This window comes from Onychomys torridus, chromosome 8 (genome assembly GCF_903995425.1).
Source record: "Onychomys torridus chromosome 8, mOncTor1.1, whole genome shotgun sequence".
Taxonomy (NCBI): Eukaryota; Metazoa; Chordata; class Mammalia; order Rodentia; family Cricetidae; genus Onychomys; species Onychomys torridus.
In genome coordinates this window covers 71,186,675-71,211,461 of record NC_050450.1, presented here as the reverse complement: position 1 = coordinate 71,211,461, position 24,787 = coordinate 71,186,675, and the positions used below count along the sequence as shown (strand labels likewise).

Here is a 24,787-nt window from a genome sequence, read left to right as displayed (position 1 = left end):
GCCAAGCTCTTACATAAATACGGGCAAAACATTCAAATGTTCACTCAAGGACCAGAAAGAAACATGAGAAGGAGAAAAAGATTTGGTTAAGATGACTGTTGCCAGTGGAGAGTTATGGCACACACCTGTAATCCCAGCACTCTGAACAAAGAGGCACCGAGGCAGAGGCAGGAGGATCTCTGTGAGTTCAAGGCCAGCCTGGTCTACAAAGCGAGTTCCAGGACAGCCAGAGCTGCTACACAGAGAAACATTGTCTTAAAAAAAAAAGAATGACTGTTACCAGTAAATACTTTAATATTTTTTAATGTCAGCATGATCTCTTTGCAGTGTTTCTTTTTCTTTTTTTTTTTTTTCCAGTTAAGGATCGAACCCAGGGCCTTGCACTTGCTAGGTAAGCACTATACCACTGAGCTAAATCCCCAAACCTGCAGTATTTCTAAATGAGACAAAGAATTATTTGAATGTGTTAGTGTTTCTTGGGACCAAAACTATAGTGAGTCAAGTTAGGTATTTCCTGTAGGTACAAAATTTTAAGAGGCAACAAAAAGCCCAATATCCAGATAAGTTACGTTTAATGAAATACTTTTAATCAAAAATCAAAGGCCAAAAATTCCACATTGAACAAAATATCTGATAAAAAAGATGTCATCCGACCCTGCAGTTCCACTCGCCTCAGTGATTTCACCCCAACCTTGGCCCTTCTTATGGTTAGTGCTGTTTTCTAATGGGATTAATATTATTTTTAACATTAACATTAAAATGGGAGCCAATTTTTCGCCACATTCATGACACCGCCCTATTACCTCCCAGGCCCAGGACTCGCTTGTCGGGAGCTGCGGGCTGAGAGCGCCCTCTGCTGACAAGCATGGGGCATCACTCACCTTCTCCCGCTTATCAGCTTCGCTGTTTTCATTCAGAAGAATTTCAAACATCGTTTGTACCCTGGAGTCTGTGGAAAACTGAACACGGAGCTGAAGAGAGAGGAAGGATCCCTGAGAGAGGCAGGCAGCTGGTCCACATTTTCTGTTTACTCTTCAGATATGCAACTCAGAAAATATTAGATCTACTCTGGACCCCAGCCTATCCATTCATTTATTCACTGAGCAAATGGTAACTAAGGCTAGTGAAATGTCTCAGCTGGTAAAGGCATTTACAGAGCAAGCTGGAAGACCTGAGGCGATCTGCAAAACCCTCATAAAGGTCAGAGGGGGCGGGGAGCCAACCTCTACCTCCTCTAACCTCCACACAGCCCACCCATAACAATAACAATTAATAATAACGAGGATGCTAATACTAATTTTAGTGTTAACCGAATAACCACTTTATGCCAGACACTGTTCTAGATGTCAGGGATAGAAATGTGAACAAGGAGCTGGGATGGTGGCACACTACTTTAATCCCAGCACTTGGGAAGCAGAGGCAGGTGGATCTCTGAGTTCAAGGCCAGCCTGGTCTACATAGTGAGTTCCAGAACAGCCAGAAATATATAGAAAAACCCGGTTTCAAAAACGAAAGAAAGAAAGAAAAGAAAAGAAAGCAAGGTGAACAAAATCAATTCTTTGATCCACAAAGCTCTCAGTCCAGTTAGTTCCAGTCATTATCGTATATAATCATCACACTATCCTTGGAAGACATCAACCCAGTTGTAGAATCTTACAGACAATCAACTACCAGATGTTTAAGTGGAACCTAAAGTAGAAATTTACGCCCAGGCTCATAAAACGTGAGTGGCTTTCCAGCACCCCACCAAGGAAGTGGAAAGCACTCTGTCTAGGGGTCTGGACCCTCACACGTCCCACCCTATGCCACTCTGGATCTTTCACAATGTGGCTTAAATGATCATCTGGCCAGCTCCTTCTGTGCTTCCTATAGCTGTGAGCTGCTGCCCCTCACCCCTGCCTGCCTGGGCAGGCTCCTCCTTTACCCACACCTTTTCTCGACTCCTCCTCTTTTCCACTCCCCCAGCACTGAGTCTGAACTCTGGACAGTGTGCCATGGTCCAGCCACAGGCTGCTCCAGACACACAGGAGTTACTGAGTCTTGGAGCAGATGGCTGAATGAGCTATTGCCTTCCTCTTCTTACAGGAGGAAGCTGAGACATCTAGGGGACAATCAGAAAGAAGTCAGTAGTAGCTGAGCCAGTGAGGAGGATGGAGGGCTCCTCTTCTCTGGCTCCGGCTCTCCGCGCCTTGTCCATATTCCTAGCAAAGATCTCATGTTCCCATAGACTCTGACCTTCTGTCCCTCATCAGTCTCCCTGATTCCCAAGGATTCCTGCTGTGGATAACTGATTGATAAATAAAACACTGATTGGCCAGTAGCCAGGCAGGAAGTATAGGTGGGACTAGCAGAGAGAATTTAGAGAACAGGAAGGCAGAGAGGAAGAGACGCCAGCCTGCCGTCCAGGGAGCTTGATGTAAAGGAAGCAGATAAAGCTATGGAACACGTGGCGACATATAGATTAACAAAAATGGGCTGAGTATAAGAGTAAGAGCTAGACAATGGTAGGCCTGAGCTAATGGCCAAGCAGTTTAAATAATATAAGTGTCTGTCTGTTTATTTTATAAGTGGGTTATGGGACTGCCAAGGCTTGGCGGGACCCAGAGAGAAAAACTCTAGCAACAGATTCCAGACTATCTTTGTCCCCCTAAAGTCACAATGCAGACTCGATAGGTGATTATGATTCCCGTTTAAAATTTCCATCTGAAATTTAAAAGAACAGTGGCTGTGAGTAGATTATGCCCTCACCCAGCACCACAGCTCTCTCCATCTCTCACAGGTACTTGCCCGGCTGTTCAATGGACACTACCCATGTTCCATGCTGCCTCCCGCTCACAGTTGAAAAGGCAGGGCTGACTCTGTCATCCCATCTCAACCTCCCTAGCCCATTTTCCGCTATGGATGGTATGGAAGCAGCCAAGGCTCCGTGGAAGGGCCTGGTTTACCTGCTCCTGGATGCTGGTGTTGAGTCTCCGCAGTGTCTCCTGGAAGTTCTGGTTCCTCGGCTCTAGGGTAGCACAGCGCTGCACATCCTTGAATGCCTGGTCCAATTTGCCCAGATGCTCGAGTGCCTGGCATCGCCGATACAAAGCTTTGATGTCAGCAGAGTTGATGTCAATGGCTGCAGACAGGAGACAGGCAGATCCTCAGGGGACTGGGCTACAGACTGCTCTCACTATTCCACTGCTCAGGGAGGATATCTTCCTTAGAGATGCCCATTTGAACTATCTGGCTCATACCATCATTTTGATAGGGAGAAAGATCCATAGAGTCTCAAGGTGGGCAGAAAGCTTTAAAGTCCTCTCCCCCTGCACCCACCAGCACACACCCCCCAACTTCTATCTGATTCCCAAGGCTTCCTCTACTACAGGAAGCTTGTATATCTCCAGAAATAGAGTGTTCCTCCTCCTTTCTGAGGCAGCCAAGAAACTTCACCAAAAACTTTTCCTGGGCTAGAGAGATGGCTTAGAGGTTAAGAACATGGACTGTTCTTCCAGAGGTCCTGAGTTCAATTCCCAGCAACCACATGGTGGCTCACAACCATCTGTAACGAGATCAGGTGCCCTCTTCTGTATATATAATAAATAAATAATTTTTTTTTAAGAGCTGAAGATCAAACCCAGGGCCTTGTGCTTGCTAGGCAAGCACTCTACCACTGAGCTAAATCCCCAACCCCTACATAAATATATCTTTTAAAAAATTAAAAAAAAACTTTTCCCTATTCCTATCCAAACTCTTCCCTGTCCTTTTGTCCTTTGACCCCAAGTCTGGCCCTGGAGCCCCCAAGGTGAAACTAATCCCTCTCTATCCCACCCGGTAGCTGCCTTCCCTGAGCTAAATATCGCCAGGTGTTTCCTTCCCTTCTCCAGCTGGCCCTTGGCCTTCAGAACCCACAGACTGCCATAGCACACTCCTGGGCAGCCATGCAGGGTGAAGGGAAAGTGTGGAGCTCACCTCTGGAAGCATCTGAAGCTGCCTGGGCATAGCTCTCCTGAGAAACAAGAACGAGAGACTCCATTAGTGAGGGACCCAGTGCAGAGACAACCAGTGTCCTCTAAGTGAAGGGAGAAGTTAGCTGGAGAACTACAGGTTATCAGAGGCCCAGGACACACTCCATGCTTGGTACAGAAGAGCGCAGGCCTTGGCATCAGGCCACCCCCAGGTTTAAATGCTGGCTCCTCCTGGCAAAGTTTGGCCAAGCTATTCATGCTCTCTGAACCTTGGGTTTCTTTTTTGGGGTTTTGGGTTTTTTTTGTTTTGTTTTGTTTTGAGACAGGGTTTCTCTGTGTAGTTTTGTTGCCAGTCCTGGATCTCACTCTGTAGACCAGGCTGGCCTTGAACTCACAAGATCCGCCTGCCTCTGCTTCGAGAGTGCTGGGATTAAAGGCGTGTGCCACCACCGCCCGGCCGGCGGGTTCCTTGACTACAATATGGAAATGATAAGAAGGACTGTGACAAGGGCTATTCTTCGACGGAATGGCCCAACATATGAAAAGCACCGATACCAACTGTGACTGGTGGATTTCTGCTTCTCCAGAGCACTGGCCTGGGCAGTCAGAGCACAGTTTCCAACTCAGGGGGTCAAGACGGCCTAGTGAGAGAATGATGGCTCATTTCTATCAGACCATCACGATCTCGTTTCCAGCCTTAACTGCCCTCAGCCCACCCAAGCTGTCCTGTCCCCAGACCATTTTCAAGCCACAGGCTGCCCGGTTCCGGTAGAGTGTGGCCATCAGGGCCTTGTCCTTGGTCAGCTTCAGGGCCTGGCTGTAGCTCTTGGTGGCCGCCTTGTAGTCCTGACGCTGAAAATGTTGGTTTCCGTCCTCCTTCAGCTGTGCGGCTTCTGCCTCTGCCATCTGTGGGATACCGGAAGCCCTGTTTGGTCAGCCTCTTGCTGGATACCCAGGGCACGACTATTAGCCTGATAGCCAGAGCCCCACGTTTCCCTCTCCACCGTGAAGGGTGGGGGGGGGATTCTGCCTGGAAAGGATCTGCTCCAGCACTCCCAAATCCACTGACCCCCACAAAGGACATTGGTATTTGCTTGGAGCTTGACCCCCCACTGAGAGGGTTGTCAGAGTCCATGTGCTTCCTTCTCTGTCTCTTTCAGCCAGGGGTCCCCCACCTTCCCAAAGGCCCACACTTCCCTGCAGACCTAAAGTCCTTGGGTCCTTCTCCTTGCCCAGTCTCCCAGCCAACTCACAGTCTCCCAGGGATGCCTCCTCCTAGGTACTGCTCCTGAGCTCTGTGGCCCACCTCAGCCAGCTTCTGTCTGCAGCTCCCAGCCCCCACCCTGCAGACTTTATCACCCCAGCCACTGACTCCAGACTATATTTGGCCACAGGGGCAGGTGCTCCTGGAAGCTGTCATTGATACAGGGCCCTCCCCCTGCCTGGACTGGACATCCATGACCACATGGAAGAGATGACTACTACCCTCTGGCTCTTGAGCACCCACTCCACTTAGGGGCAGTCCTGCAAGACTTTGGACTCACACCTCCAAGTGTGGGAGAAAGATCCAGAAGAGACAGGAATTGAGAGACCTGCCCTGCCTAGGCAAACTTATAACACCCCTTCCCCACCTCCATCCCAGATAAACAACCCTCCCCCCACGAATGCTATTTTGGGAGCAGAGTGACAGCTGAGGGGCTGATAGACTTAGACACACAGCAGCTGCCCAGGTCCCTCTGGAGACTTCCAGAAATGCCTCTGTGGAGGGAGGAGGAGAGCAGAGTGGAGGACAATCCTTTCTTCTCTTCTCTTCATACTTGTTCACAACACCCCTGCTCTAAAGAACCTGTTTTTGGAAAGCCCAGCAGGACTTGCTGACTTGGTGTGTACGGGTGGGCTGCTGTTTGAGCTCGATTATTTCCTATCTCTCCCTGTCTGTGTTGATGAATATACTCAGCTCTCCATCTGACTGTGACTCCCTTGGATGTGGGCTCTCTTCCTCTCCATCAGATTTCATTCTCCCTGGGCAACGACTAAGTCACACCTGGAATCCCCTGAGCTCAAGGACTGTCACCCACCTTTCTTTGATCCAGATCTCTCTCCCAGGACAAGAGGAGGCTCCCTCTTCAAAAGTAGCAATCACCATGGTAGAGGGGTCTCTCTGGGAGCAGGCATTACTTGCTCACTGGCAGCCAGCTTTAAAGGGCTGTCCTCACCCAGAGACAGAACTCTCCTCTCCTTCAGTGTCTGCTGATAGAGGTCAAGGATGCTGCTCAGGAACTTCTATCACCATCCCAGGTATGGAGCCTGGCAGACAGTGCCCTGGGCATGTTTTATGGATGGATGGATGGATGGATGGATGGATGGATGGATGGATGGATGGATGGATGAATGAATAGTGGTGGGGTGGCTAGCTGGATGATGACACCTTCATTCTTTTTTTTTTGTTTGTTTTGTTTTTTTTTGTTTTTTGTTTGTTTGTTTGTTTGTTTTTTAGCTGAGGATCAAACCCAGGGCCTTGTGCTTGCTTCTACCACTGAGCTAATCCCCATCCCGACACCTTCATTCTTATGGTTTGCTCCACTTACCTCTATTCTCTCCATACCTCCCACATAGTTCAAAACAAGCCTGAAAGATACCAAAGAAAAGCCGCAAATGGGGGCACTCACAGTAGCTTCTGCAAGCAGGGCTGTGATTTTAGAATATGGATTGTACATCTATGTGACCTGGACAGGTCTCACTGCCCTATTGAACAAAAGGCCCAGCCCTAGCATGTGAGTTTGTTTCTTGTTTCCCTCACCTTGTTTTCCCAGCTGGCTTCAGACTGTCTTCAAACTCCTAGAGTTTGGCAATTCACTGCCTGAACAGCTGGAACCAGAGCTGTGAATCACCATGTCCATGTTAACACACATTTTTTAAATGGTGAATGGGTGAGTGTGTGGGTAGATGGATTCCCTGCTCTCATGGGATCCCAAGCCCAGATCCTCATTTGTGGTCCAAACAATGAGGCAATGTGACAAAGGATCTCACTGCCAGCAGAGACGCTTTGGTTCTGTAGCTTTTGGACCAAGGGATCCTACATTCAATTCCTGAATCAGTAGTTCATTCCACAAGCATTTCTTCTGTGTCTCCTATACACCAGGAGACATGACCAACAATGAGGAATGCCAGAATGCTTGGAAAACACAAAACAAGAAAGACAACGTCCTAGGAAAGGCTTCCTTAAAAAAGGATAATTGAGTTAATCTATGGAAAGTTCTCAGAACACTATCTGGCAGAGAACAGTTGCTCAGTTTATTTTGTCAGATGAATGAATGTATGCATGAATGAGTGTATTTAAGGCAAGACATGAACACTGTGAATTAGTTCCTACCTGGATCTGTGGAGACTGTCACAACAGAATTCCCAGGTGGTGAGACTTTCATAACAGACATGTACTTTCTCACTGCCCTGAAGTTGAGAGGACAAGGTCAAGGTGCTAGTTGGGTGGGCTGCTGGTGAGGCTGCTCTCCCCTGCTCACAGACAGCCATCTTCTGGGTTTACATGGCTTCTCCTCCGTGTGTGCCCGGTCGAGGTGGACATAAAGAGAAGGAGAATGGAGGGACCAGGTGTGCACTTTGGAGGCTTTTCCTCTTGTGAGGGCAGTGACTCCATCTGTTAGGAGCTCTACCTTTTTGGCCTCCTTTAACTTTTATTAGTTTCGTATAGGCTTTGTATTCTTTCGACTTATGCATGAGGGGAGCGGAGACTCAACTCAATAACAGTTCCAGACAGAATAAACTGCCTATGCAAAAACCACAGTTTGAAAGAGCTCAGAAAAATGCCAGGACAGCTGGGCATGGTGGCCCATCCTGTAATCCCAGCATCCTGGGAGGCACAGACAAGAGGATCACGGAGCTCAAAGTCAGTTTAGGCTACACACCCAAAGCCTATCTCAAAAGTAAATAAATTAATAAATAAATAAAATAAAAAACACAAACCAACCAATAAATAAAAGTTTCCGCCTCCATCTAACAGTTTCCTGGTTTGGATTTCCACCCTAGGGGAAACAGGGATGCTGCCTGGAACCCTCCACCATTTCCTGCCTCTGTGAGTTAGATGGGCAAATCAATTAACTTCTTTGCGTTTTAGCATCCGTGGTCTACTAAAGTTAACAAGAGTCGCTGTGGTGAAGAGTGAAAGCCTGGGAGGGATACAGTAGAACGCGCAGAGGTGACCACTCCTGGTGACTCCACTTGCACGCCGGACTCTCTCCTCCGAACACCAGAGGGCACTGTGGCCGGCGGCTGCCCTCCGCGACACGAACGCGGCGCTCCATCCCTCTGCCTCTCTTCTCCTCCACGTGGGGACGCAGGATGGCGGCTTCTGTGGCGGTGGGTGTACGCGCACAGGGCGGGGACGCCGGGTATCCGCGTAGGGTCCCCAGGCCGGAGGGAGGCGAAGGGGGACTGACCGCCTCTCGGCTTGTTTCCGCAGGACGAGGCGGCGTCCGGCGATGTGCAGCGGCTGCTCGTGCAGTTTCAGGATGAGGGCGGCCAGCTCCTGGGCTCCCCGTTCGACGTGCCCGTGGACATCACGCCTGACAAGCTGCAGCTCGTGTGCAACGCGCTGCTGGCCCAGGTGAGCACTCCCAGAGGAAACCGCGGTGTTTCCGGGGACCCCCACTGCGCACCGATGGTGATGTGGGTCGGTCCGTGGAAAAAGGCTCTCCATGCCGACCCACCTGCGGACGGACAGGCTGTGTTTTTAATTCATCGGATGTAGTATTTCCGTAACTCCTTGGCTCAGCCCAACAGAAGTATCCCCATTTCACAGAGATGCCCAGCGGGATAATTTAATCGCGTGGTAGTTGGTACACAGTAGTTGTTGGATTGACTGAGCATTGGAACCCAGATCTGTCCGACCAGATTCAAAGCCTGTGCTCTTAACCTTTCTGACCATGTTACTAAATGCTGCCCTCTGTTGGGGAGGCTTACAGATGCAGCTGGTGGACCCCCACCCTCTTATTTAACCAGACCTTGGTCTGCGTCTTTAACCATCACCGTTTTACATAATGTTGGTGATTTCCAAAACAGTATATGATGCTGTGTATCGGCTCTCATCCTAGACCTTAAAAATACCAAGGACCTAAATTAGTCGTCAGAGTTAGGGCTTTGAGCTAACTACTTATTTGCACTAAGCATTTTTTAAAAATCCACCAAGTGGGGATATTAATCTTTACTTCCCTGTGTTCTGAGATGCAGCTAAAGGGCTTCAAAATTCTGTGAGTTTCCAAGGATTACTCCTCCGTAATTTTAAAAGGTTGTGATTGGTGGGGAATAGTGAGGGTATCCCAAGAGAGGTGGCTGGGAAACGACAGCCTCATCCCCCCCACAGCCCATTGGGGAGCTGGCTTCCCCCCAACTGAGGACAGGAGCTCACCCTTCTATGGCAGAGTTGCCCTTTACTCCATTTTTCTTGCCCTCAGGAGGAGCCCTTACCCCTGGCTTTCTATGTCCACGATGCTGAGATTGTGTCTTCACTGGGGAAGACACTGGAGTCCCAGTCTGTGGAGACAGAGAAAATTATAGACATCATCTACCAGCCCCAGGCTGTCTTCAGAGTGCGTGCTGTGACTCGGTGCACCAGCTCATTGGAGGGTCACAGCGAAGCAGTCATTTCTGTGGCCTTCAGCCCTACGGGAAAGTAAGGACCTGGGCAAAGTCATTGGGATTTAGAGGTGCAGCCTTTGGGGTGGAGAGAGCACTCCCGAATTACAATCCATAGGGTCTTTTTTTTGTTTGTTTTTTTGAGACAGGGTTTCTCTGTGTAGCTTCGTGCCTTTCCTGGAACTCACTTTTTAGACCACGCTGGCCTTGAACTGCCTGCCTCCCAAGTGCTGGGATTAAAGGCGTGTGCAACCACCGCTGGCGATCCATAGGGTCTTAAGCTGTCTGCCACAGACTTGAGATCTGGATTCAAGTTGCAATCTTATTGGTGTTTGGTCCCCAAAGGCTAACAATACCTCCTGCCTGGAAAGAGCCTGTCTTGGACCTCTGGAGATTTGATTTACCCTGTTCTTTCCAAGCTATGTCACTTAAACAAGTTAGATTTCTGCATCTGTTAGTTCCCTGTGAAAATGAATCGTTTCTTCTCAAGTACTCCAGCTCAACAGATAAGCTGGGTGTGGTGGCCCATGCCATCAATCCCAGCAGTTGGGGTGGTGGCACGCGTCTTTAATCCCAGCATCTGGGAGGCAGAGGCAGGCAGGTCTCTGAGTTCAAGGCCATCCTGGTCTACACAGCAAGCTCCAGGACAGCCAGAACTGTCTCAAAACAAGAAAAAGAAAAAAAAAAAAACCAAAGTCCTGGTTATAACTGTAGCTGTTCCTGCCAGGAAAGAGGAAGAAAGAAGTGGCCTCCTGGGGTTTTTTCTAGGTGGCATCAGTGTCCTGTTTCTCCTTCTCAGGAAAGGAGAGTCTGTTCCCAGAAGATGGTTGAATAGGCATCAGGAATGCACATGTGCAGTGTCTCAGGGTGGGCCCCACCACTGCAGCAGTCAAGTGGCCTCTCTTCCCCAGGTACCTGGCCAGTGGTTCTGGAGACACCACTGTGCGCTTCTGGGATCTCAGCACCGAGACACCGCATTTCACATGCAAAGGTCAGTGTGCATTTAACCACGTAAGGGAACTTTATGCATGCCAAGTGGTTAGCTCGGGTAGCTCCTGGTAGGACTCAGAAGAATCCAACCCATTAGCATCCTGTTCACGGCTGCCTGTCCCTGGAAGCCAGTCAGCCACTTAGAAACAAACAGATCATGGACCAACGTGTGTGGGAAGGAGCTGAATTGTTGGTAGTAGGGACAGCCTGACTTAATGTCAACCTTTGCCAAAAGGGTTTTCAGACTTAGCATAGATCAGAATCACCTGGAGGCCTTGTTGAAATACAACATGCTAGCTAGGTCCCTAACTGCTCCCCATACCCCGAATTCTCCAGAGCTTTTTTTTTTTCCAGCAGCTAGAGGGTGGGCCCTGAGTCCATTTCTAAGAAGTTGTATGTTCTGCTGCTGGTCTGGGGACCCTCTAGAGGATCCCACTACAAGGTGTGCTCCCTAGCTAAACTTTAGTTTTTGCATCTGGAGAATGAGAGCAGTTCTTGCTTTTTAATCCTAGGACTGGTAGAAGAAGGGGTGGTGTGTATAGAAACCCCCCATACCATGTGTCAAGTACGGACTACTAGAAAGTGGCTGAGTTAGCTGCACAGCCGTGGCACCTGGCCTGTGCCGCCCGCCCCCCTTTAGTTCAGTTCATTTATATGGCAGTTGGTTAAGGAGGATTTGCAGTTTGCCACACAGCGCTAGGCATTGGCTAGAGATAAAGGTGAATGGAGCTCCTCTTTCCTTCCCCTGCTTTCACAGGACACCGGCACTGGGTCCTTAGCATATCCTGGTCCCCAGATGGCAAGACACTGGCCTCAGGCTGCAAGAATGGCCAGGTAGGGGACATCAGGATGGATGGGCAGAGAATGGCCTCTGAGATCATGTTGGGCGGTAGCTGGGAGGTGTTTGTTTGTTAGGACAGGTTGCAGAAAGTTATTTTATGAGCTTCTGTCCTTCAGATTCTCCTGTGGGACCCAAGCACGGGGATGCAGGTGGGCAGGACCCTCGCTGGTCACAGCAAGTGGATCACAGGCCTGAGCTGGGAGCCCCTTCACATGTAAGTGACACCAAGCCGAGACGTGAGACATTTTCTGGAAGAGAGTGAGAGAAGCATCCAGATATCCGTGACAGCTTGGCCTTCCATGGCCACACCCCCTGCTGCTTGGAGGCAGCTGCTCTTCTAGACTTGAGTACAGCCTGGCTATGCAGTCAGAAAGCTGACAAGAAATTGTCCCCAGCCTCTGAGTCAGGAACGAGACACGCTATGGGCAGTCATGGTCAGATCAGATCTGAGTTTACACTTCCCCCTTGACCAGGAACCCCGAGTGTCGATATGTGGCCAGCAGCTCCAAAGATGGCAGCGTACGAGTTTGGGACACAACCGCAGGCCGCTGTGAACGTATCCTCACCGGGCACACGCAGTCAGTCACCTGCCTCCGCTGGGGAGGTGATGGGCTTCTATACTCTGCTTCCCAGGACCGCACCATCAAAGTCTGGAGGGCCCATGACGTAAGGGCTGGGAAGATTCAGAAACCGGTCTCATGGGTCATGGGTGCGGGTGCTGGTGGCAAACCTGGTATCAGTGAGTCTGGTGTTTCCAGAATTATATTAGGAGTCCCGCCAGTCCTTCTGGAACAGCAGCTCAGTGGTTAATGCTGCAATGTTGTGGAGATTCTGGGTTGTTATGGAGTTGTTTGCCACCTACTGCATCCCAAACCCATTGGACTAAGTAAACCCTTTTATTCTGATGTACTTCTCTGCCCAGAAACAGGCCAGTAGTCTAGCTTCTCAAATGAAGAGGGGCGTGAGCCCCCAGGTGTGGTTTGACTAAGGTGACCGTGCATGAGTGATGGAGTCTTGGGTTCCTGATTCTTGGCCTGTGTTACCCATCCCGTGGTGGGGTACGATCTTTCCCCTGATCTTAGGGTGTGTAAGTGTGGATCTGTATATGTCTGACCTGTCTCTTTCTGCCCTAGGGTGTGCTGTGCCGGACTCTTCAAGGTCATGGCCACTGGGTGAACACCATGGCACTCAGCACAGACTATGCACTGCGCACGGGGGCCTTTGAGCCTGCTGAAGCCACAGTGAATGCCCAAGACCTGCAGGGGTCCTGTGAGTGAGAGGTGGGAGGGGAGCAGGCTGTCTGGAAGGAAGCCAGTTCTTCAGCCCAGTGCGTGGGTGTCTAACCAGCCTTGTCTTTCTCTGTCGCCTTTGGTGCCTGCACAGTGAAAGAGCTGAAGGAGAGAGCATCGAGCCGCTACAACCTTGTGCGGGTGAGGATGTGCCACCAGCGTGCAGCCCCAGCTCAGCCCCCCTCCCCTCTTTTTCTTTCCCCCAAGACAGGGTTTCTCTGTGTAGCCCTGGCTGTCCTAGAACTCACTCTGTAGACCAGGCTGGCTTCAAACTCAGAAATCTGCCTGCCTCTGCCTTCCAAGTGCTGGATTGAAGACATGCGCTACCACGGCCTGGCTCAGGACACTTTCTCATCTGGTCACAGAAGCTTCACAGTCACTTAGGCCTCTCCCTTCTAGCCCCAGCTCAGTGTTTTTATTCCCCAAACTTGTTCTTGGTCCTCATCCTTTATAATCTTCAAGTCTTAAAGACTGAGCATCATTTAACTTTTATTATTATTTTATTATTTTTTTTTTTTGAAGCTGAGGATTGAACCCAGGGCCTTGTGCTTGCTAGGCAAGTGCTCTACCACTGAGCTAAGTCCCCAATCCCTTTTATCTTATTTACTACTGTTGTCCCTTTTTTTTCTTTGTTGTCTAAGGAACACATTTACATGGTCTAAGGTTCAAAAGACACAAAAAGGTCATGAAACATCTCCCATCTTTCACCCAGTCAGGCATCCCTTCTGGAAGCATCCAAGGCATCCAGTATGGCCGTCTATACACTCTGTGTGCGCAGAGTGTACATACATAAAATACAAAAGCCATCCCCTTGTAGCACCATTCTGTACGTTGGTTTGTATCTTAGGACTCCTTCCACGCATACAGAACTCCTTATGGGCTAACCTGGAGTTTGGTGTGAGCTTGTATCCCTGCCGGGCCTCATATCCCTGGTCCTGGCCTCTGTTGCTGTCTGCATAGCCAGTATCTGACCACATCCAACATGGTGTACTTTCTTGCCCAGGGCCAAGGCCCAGAGCGGTTGGTATCTGGCTCAGACGACTTCACCTTATTCCTGTGGTCCCCAGCAGAGGACAAGAAGCCCCTGGCACGGATGACAGGACACCAGGCCCTCATCAACCAGGTGCTCTTCTCTCCTGACTCCCGCATCGTGGCCAGTGCCTCCTTCGACAAGTCCATCAAGCTGTGGGACGGCAGGACCGGCAAGTGAGTGCAGGGTGGGGGCTGTCCCTTATCAGTGGTTGGGTGTGGCGTGAGTTTGGTGTCGCCGCTTGCTACTTGTGTGGCACTGGTGGAGTCTGATTTCCTCAGCTCACACATCTCTCTGACCAAGTACACTGAACTTGGATTGGTAAGGTGGCACCTTTAGGGCCAGCACTAAATGTTTGGACTAGCCACAGAGCCAGGGATGCAGCAGGCCTAGAGAAGGTGAACAGTAGCTAGGACTGAGTTGTTCCTCTTGTGTTGTCTTCAGAGGGTGTGCTACACACCAGTGGCACCAGCATCTCTGGGAACTTGGACAGAAATGCAAAATGTAGGGGTCTAAAGAGATGCCTCAGCAGCTAAGGGCGTGTGCTGCTCTTGGAGAGGACCCAAGTCCACTCCTCAGCACCTACATCGGGGAGCTCACAACCACCTGTATCCAGCTCCAGGGGGATCCTATGCCTCTGGCCTCCACAGGCACCTGCAGTCATGTATTTATTTAAAAATACATGTCTTTTAAAGGTTAAAGATGCAATTGTGAGGGGCTGGAGAGATGGCATAGCAGGTAAGAGCACTGGCTGCTCTCCCAGAGGTCCTGAGTTCAATTCCCAGTAACCACACAATGGCTCATCTGTAGTAGGATCTGATGCCAGATCCGATGCCCTCTTCTGGCACTTGCAGATAGAATACTCATATGCATAAAATAAATAAATACATCTTTAAAGATGCAAATGTGGCTCCAGTCCAGACCTTGTGAATCAGATCTGCATTTTGTAAGATCACCTGGTGATTGTGCTGTCAGTTAACATCTGAGAGGCCCTGGTGTGAGAGGGCGTGGTGCAACAGAGGCATGAGTGTGTGGGAGCAAAGAAGGAATGTCTGTTGCTGTGTATTTTCATACAGCAGTTCTTTGACATGGTAATTCAGTTCCTTTAGAAAACCAGGAAATACCTGCTTTTAATTCCAGCACTCAGGTGGCAGAAGCAGGGAGATCTCTGAGTTCGAGGCCAGCCTGGTCTACAAAGCAAGTTCCAGCACAGCCTGGGCTACACAGAGAAACTGTCTCGAAAAATCAAAAGGGGGAAGAAGAAAAGAAAACCAGGAAACAGTCCCAGGCCTAACGGCTTATCCAGACGTCACAGCTAGACTCTGCTAATTTGAATGCTCCAGCTGGGCCTGGCCCGCTGTGTTACTCCATGCCACCTGTCAGCTGGCACCTGTTGTGTTGGGGGGCACCAGGCAGATGGGCTAAGCAGGTGGCACATTGGGTTTTCAGACACACAGAGTCATGCGGGTCTGGAGGCTTAGCAGGAGGAGGCAGCCTCAAAGCAGCTCACCTGGAGAAGTTTCACACAGTAGTAATGGCCAGTGATGATTAAAATGGTCGAGCATGGGCCCAGGCAGTGCTAGCAGGCAGCCAAGGTTGAGGACCACTGTTGTGGGTACGGAGGACATAATGAAGATCTAATATCCGTCCCTGGCTCCCCCTGGCTCAGGTACCTGGCTTCCCTGCGTGGCCACGTGGCTGCCGTGTACCAGATTGCCTGGTCGGCTGACAGCCGGCTGTTGGTCAGTGGTAGCAGTGACAGCACACTGAAGGTGTGGGACGTGAAGGCCCAGAAACTGGCCACAGACCTGCCTGGCCATGCTGATGAGGTAAGACTTAGCCCGTGGGGAGCTGGGATTGGCCCTGGCCCCCTTGCCCTTACCACTCTACTGCCCAACTTCTTTTTAGGTATATGCTGTCGACTGGAGTCCAGATGGCCAGAGAGTAGCAAGCGGCGGGAAAGACAAGTGCCTCAGGATGTGAGTGGGGGTGCAGTAAAGACTGGGGTGTTCGGGTCTCCTGGCCTCTGCTCTTTGCCATGGCATGGAATTCAGAAGGCATTCTTATGTTCTGGAGGGAGGAGGTGGAAGCCAGATTCTCCATGGGAGATAGAGCTAGGGGTTTATGGGAGACCCTGGAGGAACTTATAGGTCTGCACAATGCAGCAGTAATTCACTGTTAGGATATCAGGCTTTGCACTCGTGGGACCCGGGTTCAGACCCTGGTTCTGTCGGTGTGCAGGTACAGCACCTTCCTAGACAGGAGGGTCACAGAGGAGAACACTGACACCTAACGTACTCCGCTTGTGACTGAAACTTGACGCTGGGTGGTGGGCACTGCAGGATCATGGGGGCAGGACTGAGGGAAAGAAAGGGGTCCTGGAGGAGGGTACTACAGACCCCTGGAGGGTGGTACTACATAGCTGAGTCTCAGAGCTAGAGCAGGTGACAAGCTGTTGACAGAGCTGTAGGCAAGCATGGATCCCTCCATGACTCTCTCCCACAGATGGAGAAGATGAAGAACTCCACAGCTTCCTGACCCCTACCTGGACTCAGCCTCCACCTGCCCTGCAAGAGACCAAAGCACGTGGTGGCCACCTGCCCAGGACAGGTGGTCTGCATGTAGCAGTCACAGGAAGTCACAACATGGAGCTAAGCTGTGGGCACTTCTGGCTGGTGCTGACGGCACCGGAAAGCCAGGCCTCTGGTCCCCGTGTCCTTTTTCCAAAGTGCCAGCTGTACAGGCCCGGACCCTCTGCTGTGTGGCCAAATAAATAACATATTGTATATTGGTGCTGCAGGTGCCTGTCCTAGAACCCCATGGTGAGCTGAGGACTGAGCAGGTCCATGCATCCCCTCCCTTGCACCGTGTGACAGGAGCCCATGCTTCCTACCTACCCTTCGCACTATAAGGGAGAGAGCAGTGTGACAGTGACCATAGGAAAGGCTGAGGCTGTACTGTCCGACGGGGTCACTCTGGCCGTGTGCCTGTTTGTACCAACCGAAGTTACTCACGTCTCGAGACGCTTCTCAGCCTGCTCACAGGGACTCTGGTATTCAAACCCAGAGGCTTGCTGCTTGTCTCTCCTTTCTGCCTGAGGCCCTGCCAGATCCTTAGCACTGTGCTAGGCCCTCAGGCTAGAGAGGAAGGCCAGGGCCATTCCACCTGGGGGTAGGGGGCAGTGGTGTGGAACACAAGCTGATTGGGCACAGTGTGATGAGGACCTGTGGTCTCAGGACCTTGAAGGAATGAAGGGTATCCCAGTGTGTCAGGCCTTGACTGAGACCATTGCCCTGCAAGAACCTACCTTCCTTTTCTCTTGCTGTAAATAGTTAGCTGGGGCTCAGCATTGTCCGTTCATGGCCTCCAGTCATCTGTGGAGGAATTCCTGAGTCTGCCTGACACTGGATCCGTATGCTTCCCACCTCCATTTGGGGTGTTTACAGTTTTGCAGTCACCCAGCTGTGGTGGTCAGCCTCCCCTCACACATTAGGATTGTAGGAGAGGCTTGGTGTCCAGTGCTTCTGCTGAGTCCCTGACCCTGAGCCTGTCCCTGAATGGCCTCACATATTAGGATGAGGTGCTACCCAAGCCCCAGGAGACAATGACCTATTGGTACCTCACAAGAGGGAAGAGCTAGGATTTAGCTGGAATATCCACCCCCACAAAGCTGGGCTCTTAGTCTCGAGTGTCCACCTGTCACCCAGCCACCCTTATTCTCATGCCGGACTGTTGGTTCTGACAAGATGCTGGTGCTCTGGCTCAGCTTAGGTTTATGGCAACAGGAAGCAGACTTTCAGGGTATTGGATGGGCCTTCAGTTCTTTAATGAGGGACCTGGAACCAGCCAGGTCAGGGAGGAAGGAGGGCACCTAGCAGCTGTTGGGCAGTGGCTGAGCCTGGCCCAGCCCAAGGTGTCTCAGTGAATGGGGCTTATGTCTATCCTTGGCCTCAACCCAAGGGTGAGGTTCCAGTACATCTGCCCCCAGGCCCTTGGCTGACAGGCTAACTAGTGGTTCTTGGTGCTTGGTGGTACAGTCCATCTCATGGTTCTGGCTCCTGAGGACCCAGGGCCAAGACTGACAGTGGGCAAGGGATAGCCTCGACCCATGCCCTCTAATATGGATATAGGTATTCCAGATCCTCCATCCTCCGCATCTCCTCCATCGTCATGGACACAGTTCTCCGCTGAGGTTGTTTGCGCTGCACGGTGACCTGGATGGGATTGTTCTCAGGGAAGCTGTTGAAGTCGGTAGGCACGGTTGCAAACTGAAATAAAACAAGCACCCTCAGGATGCCTTCCCAGGCTAGAGCCTGGCTCTTCACTCCTCTCAGCCTCTTGCTGCTAAGTGAGATCTTAGCTTCATGCAACACAGTCATCATGGGGTTCTCTCTACCCAGACCCCTGACACCTACACACTGTTCCCTTTGGTCTCTTCCCTTTTCTCCCCTCACTCTCAATTACTGGAATTGAGGTATATGAGAATTCGCAGCTTTAGAAAATGAACACTGTGGCAATACTACTACAGTTATCAGCTTGCATTTCTAATGGGCCCTGAACAGCTTAACTCCTAAACCAGCAGTCTAGAGTTAATGCTTGTTGGCCCAGGCATAAGGAAAGCAAGGACATGAGGTTTGGGGGGGAGGAGGGGTTCCTGCCTCCTGTTTGGTCTCTGGATTGTAGTTTTTCACCTCTCTGGGCCAATGGTTCTTTCCTTGAGCACCTTCGTTCTCTGGATGGGACTCCCTCCCTAGCCCTGGGCCTTCTGCTTCCAGGACTTACTTTATAAGGCTTACACCACTTCCCCACCCCCGCTGTGTTGGCTGCACGGACAGTAAGGCAGTAACCCGTGTTCGGCTTCAGCTCCATCAGCTTGACAGTGGTGCCCAGGATCTTGTTGAAGATCCAGGGGCGGTTCTTGACCTTGGGCATCTCCTTGTCGCCTTGCTTGGTCGCCTCCTGCAGCAGCACCTGGTAGAAACTGACCTGCTGCTTGCCCACAGCGTAAGTCCAGGAAATCTAGGGGAAGAGAGAGCCCAGGCTTCCTCAGGTCTAGCCTGGCCCGCAGGGAGAGGTCACAGCGGCGCTTCCACTCCTGTTCCTACTGGAGCTCACTCAGTCTGGAGGAAAGGGCAACCACCCAGGAACACTGAGAAGAGGAGGGGCCCACCCACCATAGGGTGTTCATTCCAGAGACCTAAGTGGCCAGCGGAAAACTGCCTATGGAAACCTTTCCCACCTGCGGAGAGGCCATCACATAGCAACTAAATGATGGACTAAAAGTCTGACTCCGTATTCAGGAACTTACCATTATCTGGGACTATGTAAACAATGCCCATTATCAGGCCTCCTCCTCTAGGAATGGAGCCTGGGAGTCTAGGTATTAACAAGGTGGCCTGAAGGAATGTGACTGTCCGAAGCCCTTGGTTAGAAACATGCTGAGGACACTGCTTGCTTCTACACTTCCCAGCTCCAACCCTTGCTCAGCTGGAAGTAACTTTTCTCTGAGTTTCTGAGAAACTTGATCTTAATCCCTTCTGCATTGAGCAGGAAAGCAGTGAGCCCATTTCTTCTTGCACTAAAGCTCTGTAGACCACCCCTCCACTGCCAGCCTCCCTCCCTAAACCACGAACTTCAGGTCGCAATGTGTGGCAATGCCTTCACATTCTCCATGGAGCTTAGTTCACTGCCTACACTGTAAGCCTTTGCCAAGAGAAAAGCATACCATAGCTGTGGAATCACCAACAGTGTGTTCGCAGATGAAGGGGGCCTCTGGCACATCCAGGACCACAGAAGACTCAGAGTGTGTTGAGGAGGTGTCTGTGTCCAGTGCAGGGTTGTCAAGGTCCAACAGGCCCGCGGGGGCTATTTGGGACCTAGATGAGCGGGAGCAGATGGCCATATTCTCATTTTCTCTGTTCTTGGTCAGTGACGATAAACTGAGTTTGTTTAGCTCACCCTCCAGCATTCCGGCAAAGAAGCTGTTATTGGGCTGAGTCACAGCCAGTTTGATGGGGTTCATCAGAGTGGATGAAATGGGGGACATACTAGTGTCATCTGAGCTGTATTCAGAATCTTCCACTGGCATCTGCTTCCTGGAGTGGGAAGGATATGAATGTCAGATGAAGGAGGCTACCCCAATCCACCCAGCCTGAGGAACCCTGAATATATGGCCTGGGGGCTCTACCAGCATCCCCCTAACTGTGGAACAGCTTGGAACATGCTACTGCTCAGCAGCCGCTGGGCCTCAAATCCACCAAGGTGCTCACTAAAATTGCAGATTCTCAGCTCCTGGTCCCCAGTGGAGATGAAAGCTGCATTTTAAGTAAGATCTTCCGGTGGCTCTGATTATTAAGTGCTTCAAGAACCACTTAATTTGAGAAACTGCTAAAACTTTTGAGTCCTCACACCAAAATGGGGTACAAGGGTCCCAGGAAATGACCACAGCAACCAACCGGAGTAAAGAGAAATATATGCAAGTACCTAATAAAGTAATAATGTCTTTTTTTTCTTTTTTTTTTCTTTTTACCAGAAGCTGAGGACCGAACCCAGCCTAGCAAGCGCTCTACCACTGAGCTAAATCCCCAACCCCTAATAATGTCTTTACTAATATTTATTTTCTATTACTTTGTGTTTAATGTAATTTGTATTTACTTACATTCTAATAACATCTAACAATATTAATTATAAAACAAAATTAATAGTCCATATTATATGCAATACATATATTGGAGGAATGCTCTTGTTCTCTTGGGTGTGGTGGCACAAACACACCTGTAATCCTAGAATTCAGGAGACTGAGGTGTGAGGATCAAAAGCTCTAAGCCAGTCTGGGCTGTATGATGAGACCCTTGACTCAAAAATATAAAAATGGGGATGGGGATTTAGCTCATTGGTAGAGCCCTGGATTCGATCCTCAGCTCAAAAAATAAAAATAAAATTTTAAAAATAAATAAAAAATAAAAACACAGCAAATCAAAACAAAAAACCCTTGATCCCCTATGATGGTTTGGGTGAGAATGGCCCCCGTGGGCTCATATGTTTGAAAACTTAGTCCCCAGTTGGTGGAACTGTTTAGGAAGGATTAGGTGGTGTAGCCTTGTTAGAGGAAGTGTATCACTGTAGATAGGGTTTGAGGTCTCATAAGCTGGCACTGGGTCTAGAGAGATGGCTCACTGGTTAAGAACACTGACTGCTCTTCCAGAGGATCTGGGTTCAATTCCCAGCAACCACATAGCAGCTCACAACTGTCTGTAGCTTCAATTCCAGGGGATCTGGCACCTTCACAGACATGTGTGTAGGAAAAAGAATACACACAAAATATAAATAAATAAATCTTTTTTAAAAATCTGCCGTCAAGGGGTTGGGGATTTAGCTCAGTCAATGGTGGAGCACTTGCCTGGCAAGCACAAGGCCCTGGGTTTGATCCTCAGATCCAAAAGGAAAAAAAAGGGAAAAAAAATCTGCCATCAAGCCCAGTCTCTGTCTTCTCTTTCTCTTCTCTTTCTCTCTTCTTCCTCTCTCTCTCTCTCTCTCTCTCTGCAACTTGGGGATCAGATGTAAGCTCTCAGCTCCTGCTCCAGCACCATGCCTGCCTGTCTGTTGCTATGCTTCCTGCCATGATGATACTGGACTCAGCCTCTGAAACTGTAAGCAAGCCCACAAGTAAATGTTTTCTTCAATAAGCTGCCTTGGTCATGGTGTCACCTCACAGCCATAGAACAGTCACTAAGATGTCCCCCAGTCTTTTGTTTGTTTGTTTGTTTGTTTGTTTGTTTAATTAGGGGGTATTTTACACACACCACACCAAGAATAACATATTACACTTTTCTTTGCTCTCATCCAAACTCAGAAATTAAGACCTATTGGCATTACTAAGACCCCTCGATGCCTCCTTCACGCTACAAATCCTCCAGTACACACAGCCAGCAGAGTAAGATTTTTTTTTTTTCTGTTTATCCCTCGCTATGTGTCATCTTAGGCTTGCTACATATGTATATTAACTGGAGACAAGACATTTTTTGCACGTCTTTAGACTGTATAAATAAGAGGTAGCATCCAGCACATACATACCTATCCAAAACTTGGATTTTGCTCTGTGTTGTGTTTTGATTTGTCTGTACTGATGATATATGTAGCAGAGGCTCCAGCCATTTTGTCCGTTTCATGACTTTTTGTTTTGTTTTGGTGTGTGTGTGTGTGTGTGTGTGTGTGTGTGTGTGTGTGTGATGAATAGTTGTTGCTTTTGAACTTACTTTATGTGTTGGTGTTTTACTTACATGTATGTATGTATGCCACATGTATGTATGTATGAATACCAAATGCATGTAGAGGCCAGAAGAGGACATTGGATCCCCCATAACTACAGTTACAGATGGTTATAACATCATGTGGACACTGGGAACCAAACCCTGGTGCTCTGGTAGACCAATGAATTCATTTAAGCACTGAGCCATCTCTCCAGTCCCTGCATGTGTATGTATATTGTTGCTATTCTTTGCTGTTACAAAGAAAATACAGGGGGCTGGAGAGATGGCTCAGAGGTTAAGAGCAGTGTCTGCTCTTCCAGAGGTCCTGAGTTCAATTCCCAGCAACCACATGGTGGATCACAACCATCTGTAGTTAGATCTGGTGCCCTCTTCTGGCCTGCCTGCATACATGCAGGTAGAACACTTGTATGCATAATTTAAAAAATAAATAAATAAATAAATAAATAAATAAATAAATAAATAAATAAATAAATAAAACTTTAAAAAAAAAAAGTAGTTGACTGTGAGTCTGGAGAGCAAGCCAGTAAGCAGCCCTTCTCCATGGCCTCTGCTTCAGTTCCTGCCTCCAGGTTCCTGCTTTATGTTCCTACCCCATCTTCCCTTCATAATGGACTGAAATCTGTAAGCTGAAATAAAACCTTTTTTTAAAAAAAGAAAGAAAATAACATGACCCTGCATTATCTTGCTGATGAAGTGCACCAATCCCCGCCCCCCAAAAAATAGCTTTCAAATCCTTAAAAAGAACAACTTTGATCCACACATACATATAAGTAAAACTAAACATCACAGACTGATCCTTCCCCTGTGATGTGCTCTGGGACTTCTGATTCTTTGTCTAATATCTTTGTCTAATCATTATTCTCATTCTGGTTTCTACCAGCTAAGATTTCCTGGCCTGTAAAAAGGTCCCAATCTCAATTAGTCTAGTCCAGATTCTTACTTCCTGTTTGCTCTGTGGGCCATATGAAGCTCCCTCCTTAGGCTCTAACCCACCAACCTCCTGAGAGATCTGGATCAGTCCAAAACATCCAGCCCTCACCCCATCACTAGCCCTTGAAGGACATTTGGAGCAGATGTCCTTTTTCTTTAAGTTTTGTCCTGAGTTTGTAGACTGAAGTGTCAGGATGTTGACATCGTTTAGTCAGACTGCCTTAAGAATCTCTTATTTCAGTCATCTACTGGAGTGTGGCGGTGGTGGCGCACACCTTTAAACCCAGCACTCTGGAGGCAGAGGCAGGCGGATCTCATGAGTTCGAGGCCAGCCTGGTCTACAGAGCAAGTCCCAGGACAGCCAGGGCTACACACAGAAACCCTGTCTCAAATAAAAAAAAAAAATAAAATAAAATAAAAAAAAAGCAACAACAACAGCAGCAAAACAGACTTCCCTGCTGGAAATGCTGGTGCTAAAGAGTCACAGAAGACCCCTAGATCCTGGACTGCTTTCTGGACTTGTCTCTTTCTTGATTTCTACAGCAGCCCTGCTGGATGGGTGTTAGCCTGGGAACTTGGCTGAGACCATGTATCTAAGCAGTAGAACTTGGATTTGAACTCAGGGATCCTTGCCTGAGATTTCCTCCCCCCCCCCCCCAGTAAATCATGAAATTTCCTACAAACAATAGTCATTTATCCAGGTCACGCTAATGGTGACCTAGAATGGACATACACACCTCTCTCTAATCTAAACCAGCCCACAGTCTGTGGATCCCAATGGGAACTAAAGTATGAAAACTTTTTTTTTTTTTTTAAGAAATAATGAAGGATTTCAAGAGTGGGGCTGGAGAGATGGCTCAGTGGTTAAGAGCAAGGGTTCAATTCCCAGCACCCATATGGTGGTGACTCAAGACAGTGACAGCAGAACATTAAGCAAAGCCCAGGACCCACTCCTGGGTCACCTCAGTTGAACCTGTACTGTTACCTCAGTCATCACCTTGGAAACCCTTTCCCTGGAGATCTCCCTCAAATGTCACCTCCTCTAAGAGGTCTCCTTTTCCTGCACCTTGTCCTAAACTATACCAAGCCCTTTGAAATCCCCTCGGGTTTCTCAAGGCGTCCTGTGACAGTATTTCCCAGGCTGTACCGTACCACCCTCTTTATTGCCTGACGCCCCCAACAACCAACATCACTCACACTAGGCCCGATGTTCTTTGAAGTGAGGGTACTAGGCTTTCCAGTCTTGCATTCCCAGCTCAACACTAGCTTATATTTCTCACCGAGAGGAAAAGAGATTTGTGGCATGAAGTTTGAGGAAGCCCAGACTTGCTAAGAGGACCAGTGAGTCTCAGCTGGAAGGTAGGCAAGGACAATGATATGAGAGAAATGAGGGAGAGAAGCCTAGGATGGGCAGGGTTGGTGGTAAGCACCTGGCAGAACAAGGAGCATACTAACTGACTAATCTAGAAAGGCCTCCTGGAGCAGGCAACCCACATGCTCTTAGAACTGACATGGGGCTCAGGGGATGCATGGGGAACCTCCTGACTTGTTCTTCCTTGAGGGACTCCAGAATGGGCTGCAAAGCTGCCCCGGCCTTCGAAAAGAGGACCCAGAATTGTATCTTACATGACATTGGTGGTGTCTTCCTCTAAGTGGTTGACCAAGCTGTGTCCTGAGGAAAGCGGGAGGCCTTTGGTAGCCAAAGACCGGTTGATAAACTTGGAGTTTAGACAGGGCTTTGGCAGTTGGTCAGTCACATTCATAATGTTGAGAGTCTCCTTTTTCTTCAGTATAGCCTCCTCCCCACCCCCCACTTCACAGAACACCTCGGTTGCCAT

The 24,787-nt window shown here is 49.3% G+C and overlaps 3 protein-coding genes across 5 annotated transcripts in view; 1 reads left to right on the top strand and 2 right to left on the bottom strand.

The window, feature by feature from the left end:
* Unc45b (unc-45 myosin chaperone B) overlaps positions 1 to 5,310 on the bottom strand; it is a 32,785-nt gene extending 27,475 nt beyond the window's left edge. For 2 of the 3 annotated variants that reach the window (XM_036197333.1, XM_036197335.1), the window contains exons 1-4: positions 4,689 to 4,856; positions 3,955 to 3,991; positions 2,946 to 3,121; positions 882 to 971 (exon numbers count right to left, since the gene is read on the bottom strand). In XM_036197333.1, coding sequence (XP_036053226.1) covers positions 882 to 971; positions 2,946 to 3,121; positions 3,955 to 3,991; positions 4,689 to 4,856 — 471 coding nt within the window. Of the gene's footprint in view, positions 1 to 881; positions 972 to 2,945; positions 3,122 to 3,954; positions 3,992 to 4,688; positions 4,857 to 5,203 lie in introns of those variants that run through there. The other variant, XM_036197334.1, reaches the window with a different exon arrangement.
* A 2,967-nt stretch (positions 5,311 to 8,277) lies between these two features.
* Nle1 (notchless homolog 1) lies at positions 8,278 to 16,529 on the top strand. The gene is made up of 13 exons (XM_036196342.1): positions 8,278 to 8,324; positions 8,428 to 8,571; positions 9,419 to 9,636; positions 10,511 to 10,590; positions 11,347 to 11,423; positions 11,547 to 11,644; positions 11,904 to 12,096; positions 12,564 to 12,699; positions 12,814 to 12,860; positions 13,723 to 13,925; positions 15,419 to 15,578; positions 15,658 to 15,728; positions 16,255 to 16,529. Exons 1-13 carry the CDS (start codon positions 8,307 to 8,309, stop codon positions 16,265 to 16,267), a joined length of 1,458 nt encoding a protein of 485 aa, XP_036052235.1. The 5' UTR covers positions 8,278 to 8,306; the 3' UTR covers positions 16,268 to 16,529.
* Positions 16,530 to 17,864: 1,335 nt separating this feature from the next.
* Fndc8 (fibronectin type III domain containing 8) lies at positions 17,865 to 24,787 on the bottom strand. The gene is made up of 4 exons (XM_036194880.1): positions 24,576 to 24,787; positions 19,475 to 19,844; positions 18,532 to 18,768; positions 17,865 to 18,017 (listed from the first exon to the last, which is right to left on the bottom strand). Exons 1-4 carry the CDS (start codon positions 24,785 to 24,787, stop codon positions 17,865 to 17,867), a joined length of 972 nt encoding a protein of 323 aa, XP_036050773.1.

Coding starts and splice junctions, on each gene's coding strand:
- Nle1 (XM_036196342.1), top strand. Junction 11,645..11,903: donor AGCTGGGAGCCCCTTCACAT/GTAAGTGACACC, acceptor CCCCTTGACCAG/GAACCCCGAGTGTCGATATG. Junction 12,700..12,813: donor CCAAGACCTGCAGGGGTCCT/GTGAGTGAGAGG, acceptor GTGCCTGCACAG/TGAAAGAGCTGAAGGAGAGA.
- Fndc8 (XM_036194880.1), bottom strand. CDS start 24,787: ATGGCAACCGAGGTGTTCTGTGAAGTGGGGGGTGGGGAGGAGGCTATA. Junction 18,769..19,474: donor TTGGTGATTCCACAGCTATG/GTATGCTTTTCT, acceptor CTCTTCCCCTAG/ATTTCCTGGACTTACGCTGT. Junction 18,018..18,531: donor AGTGGTGTAAGCCTTATAAA/GTAAGTCCTGGA, acceptor GTTTTATTTCAG/TTTGCAACCGTGCCTACCGA.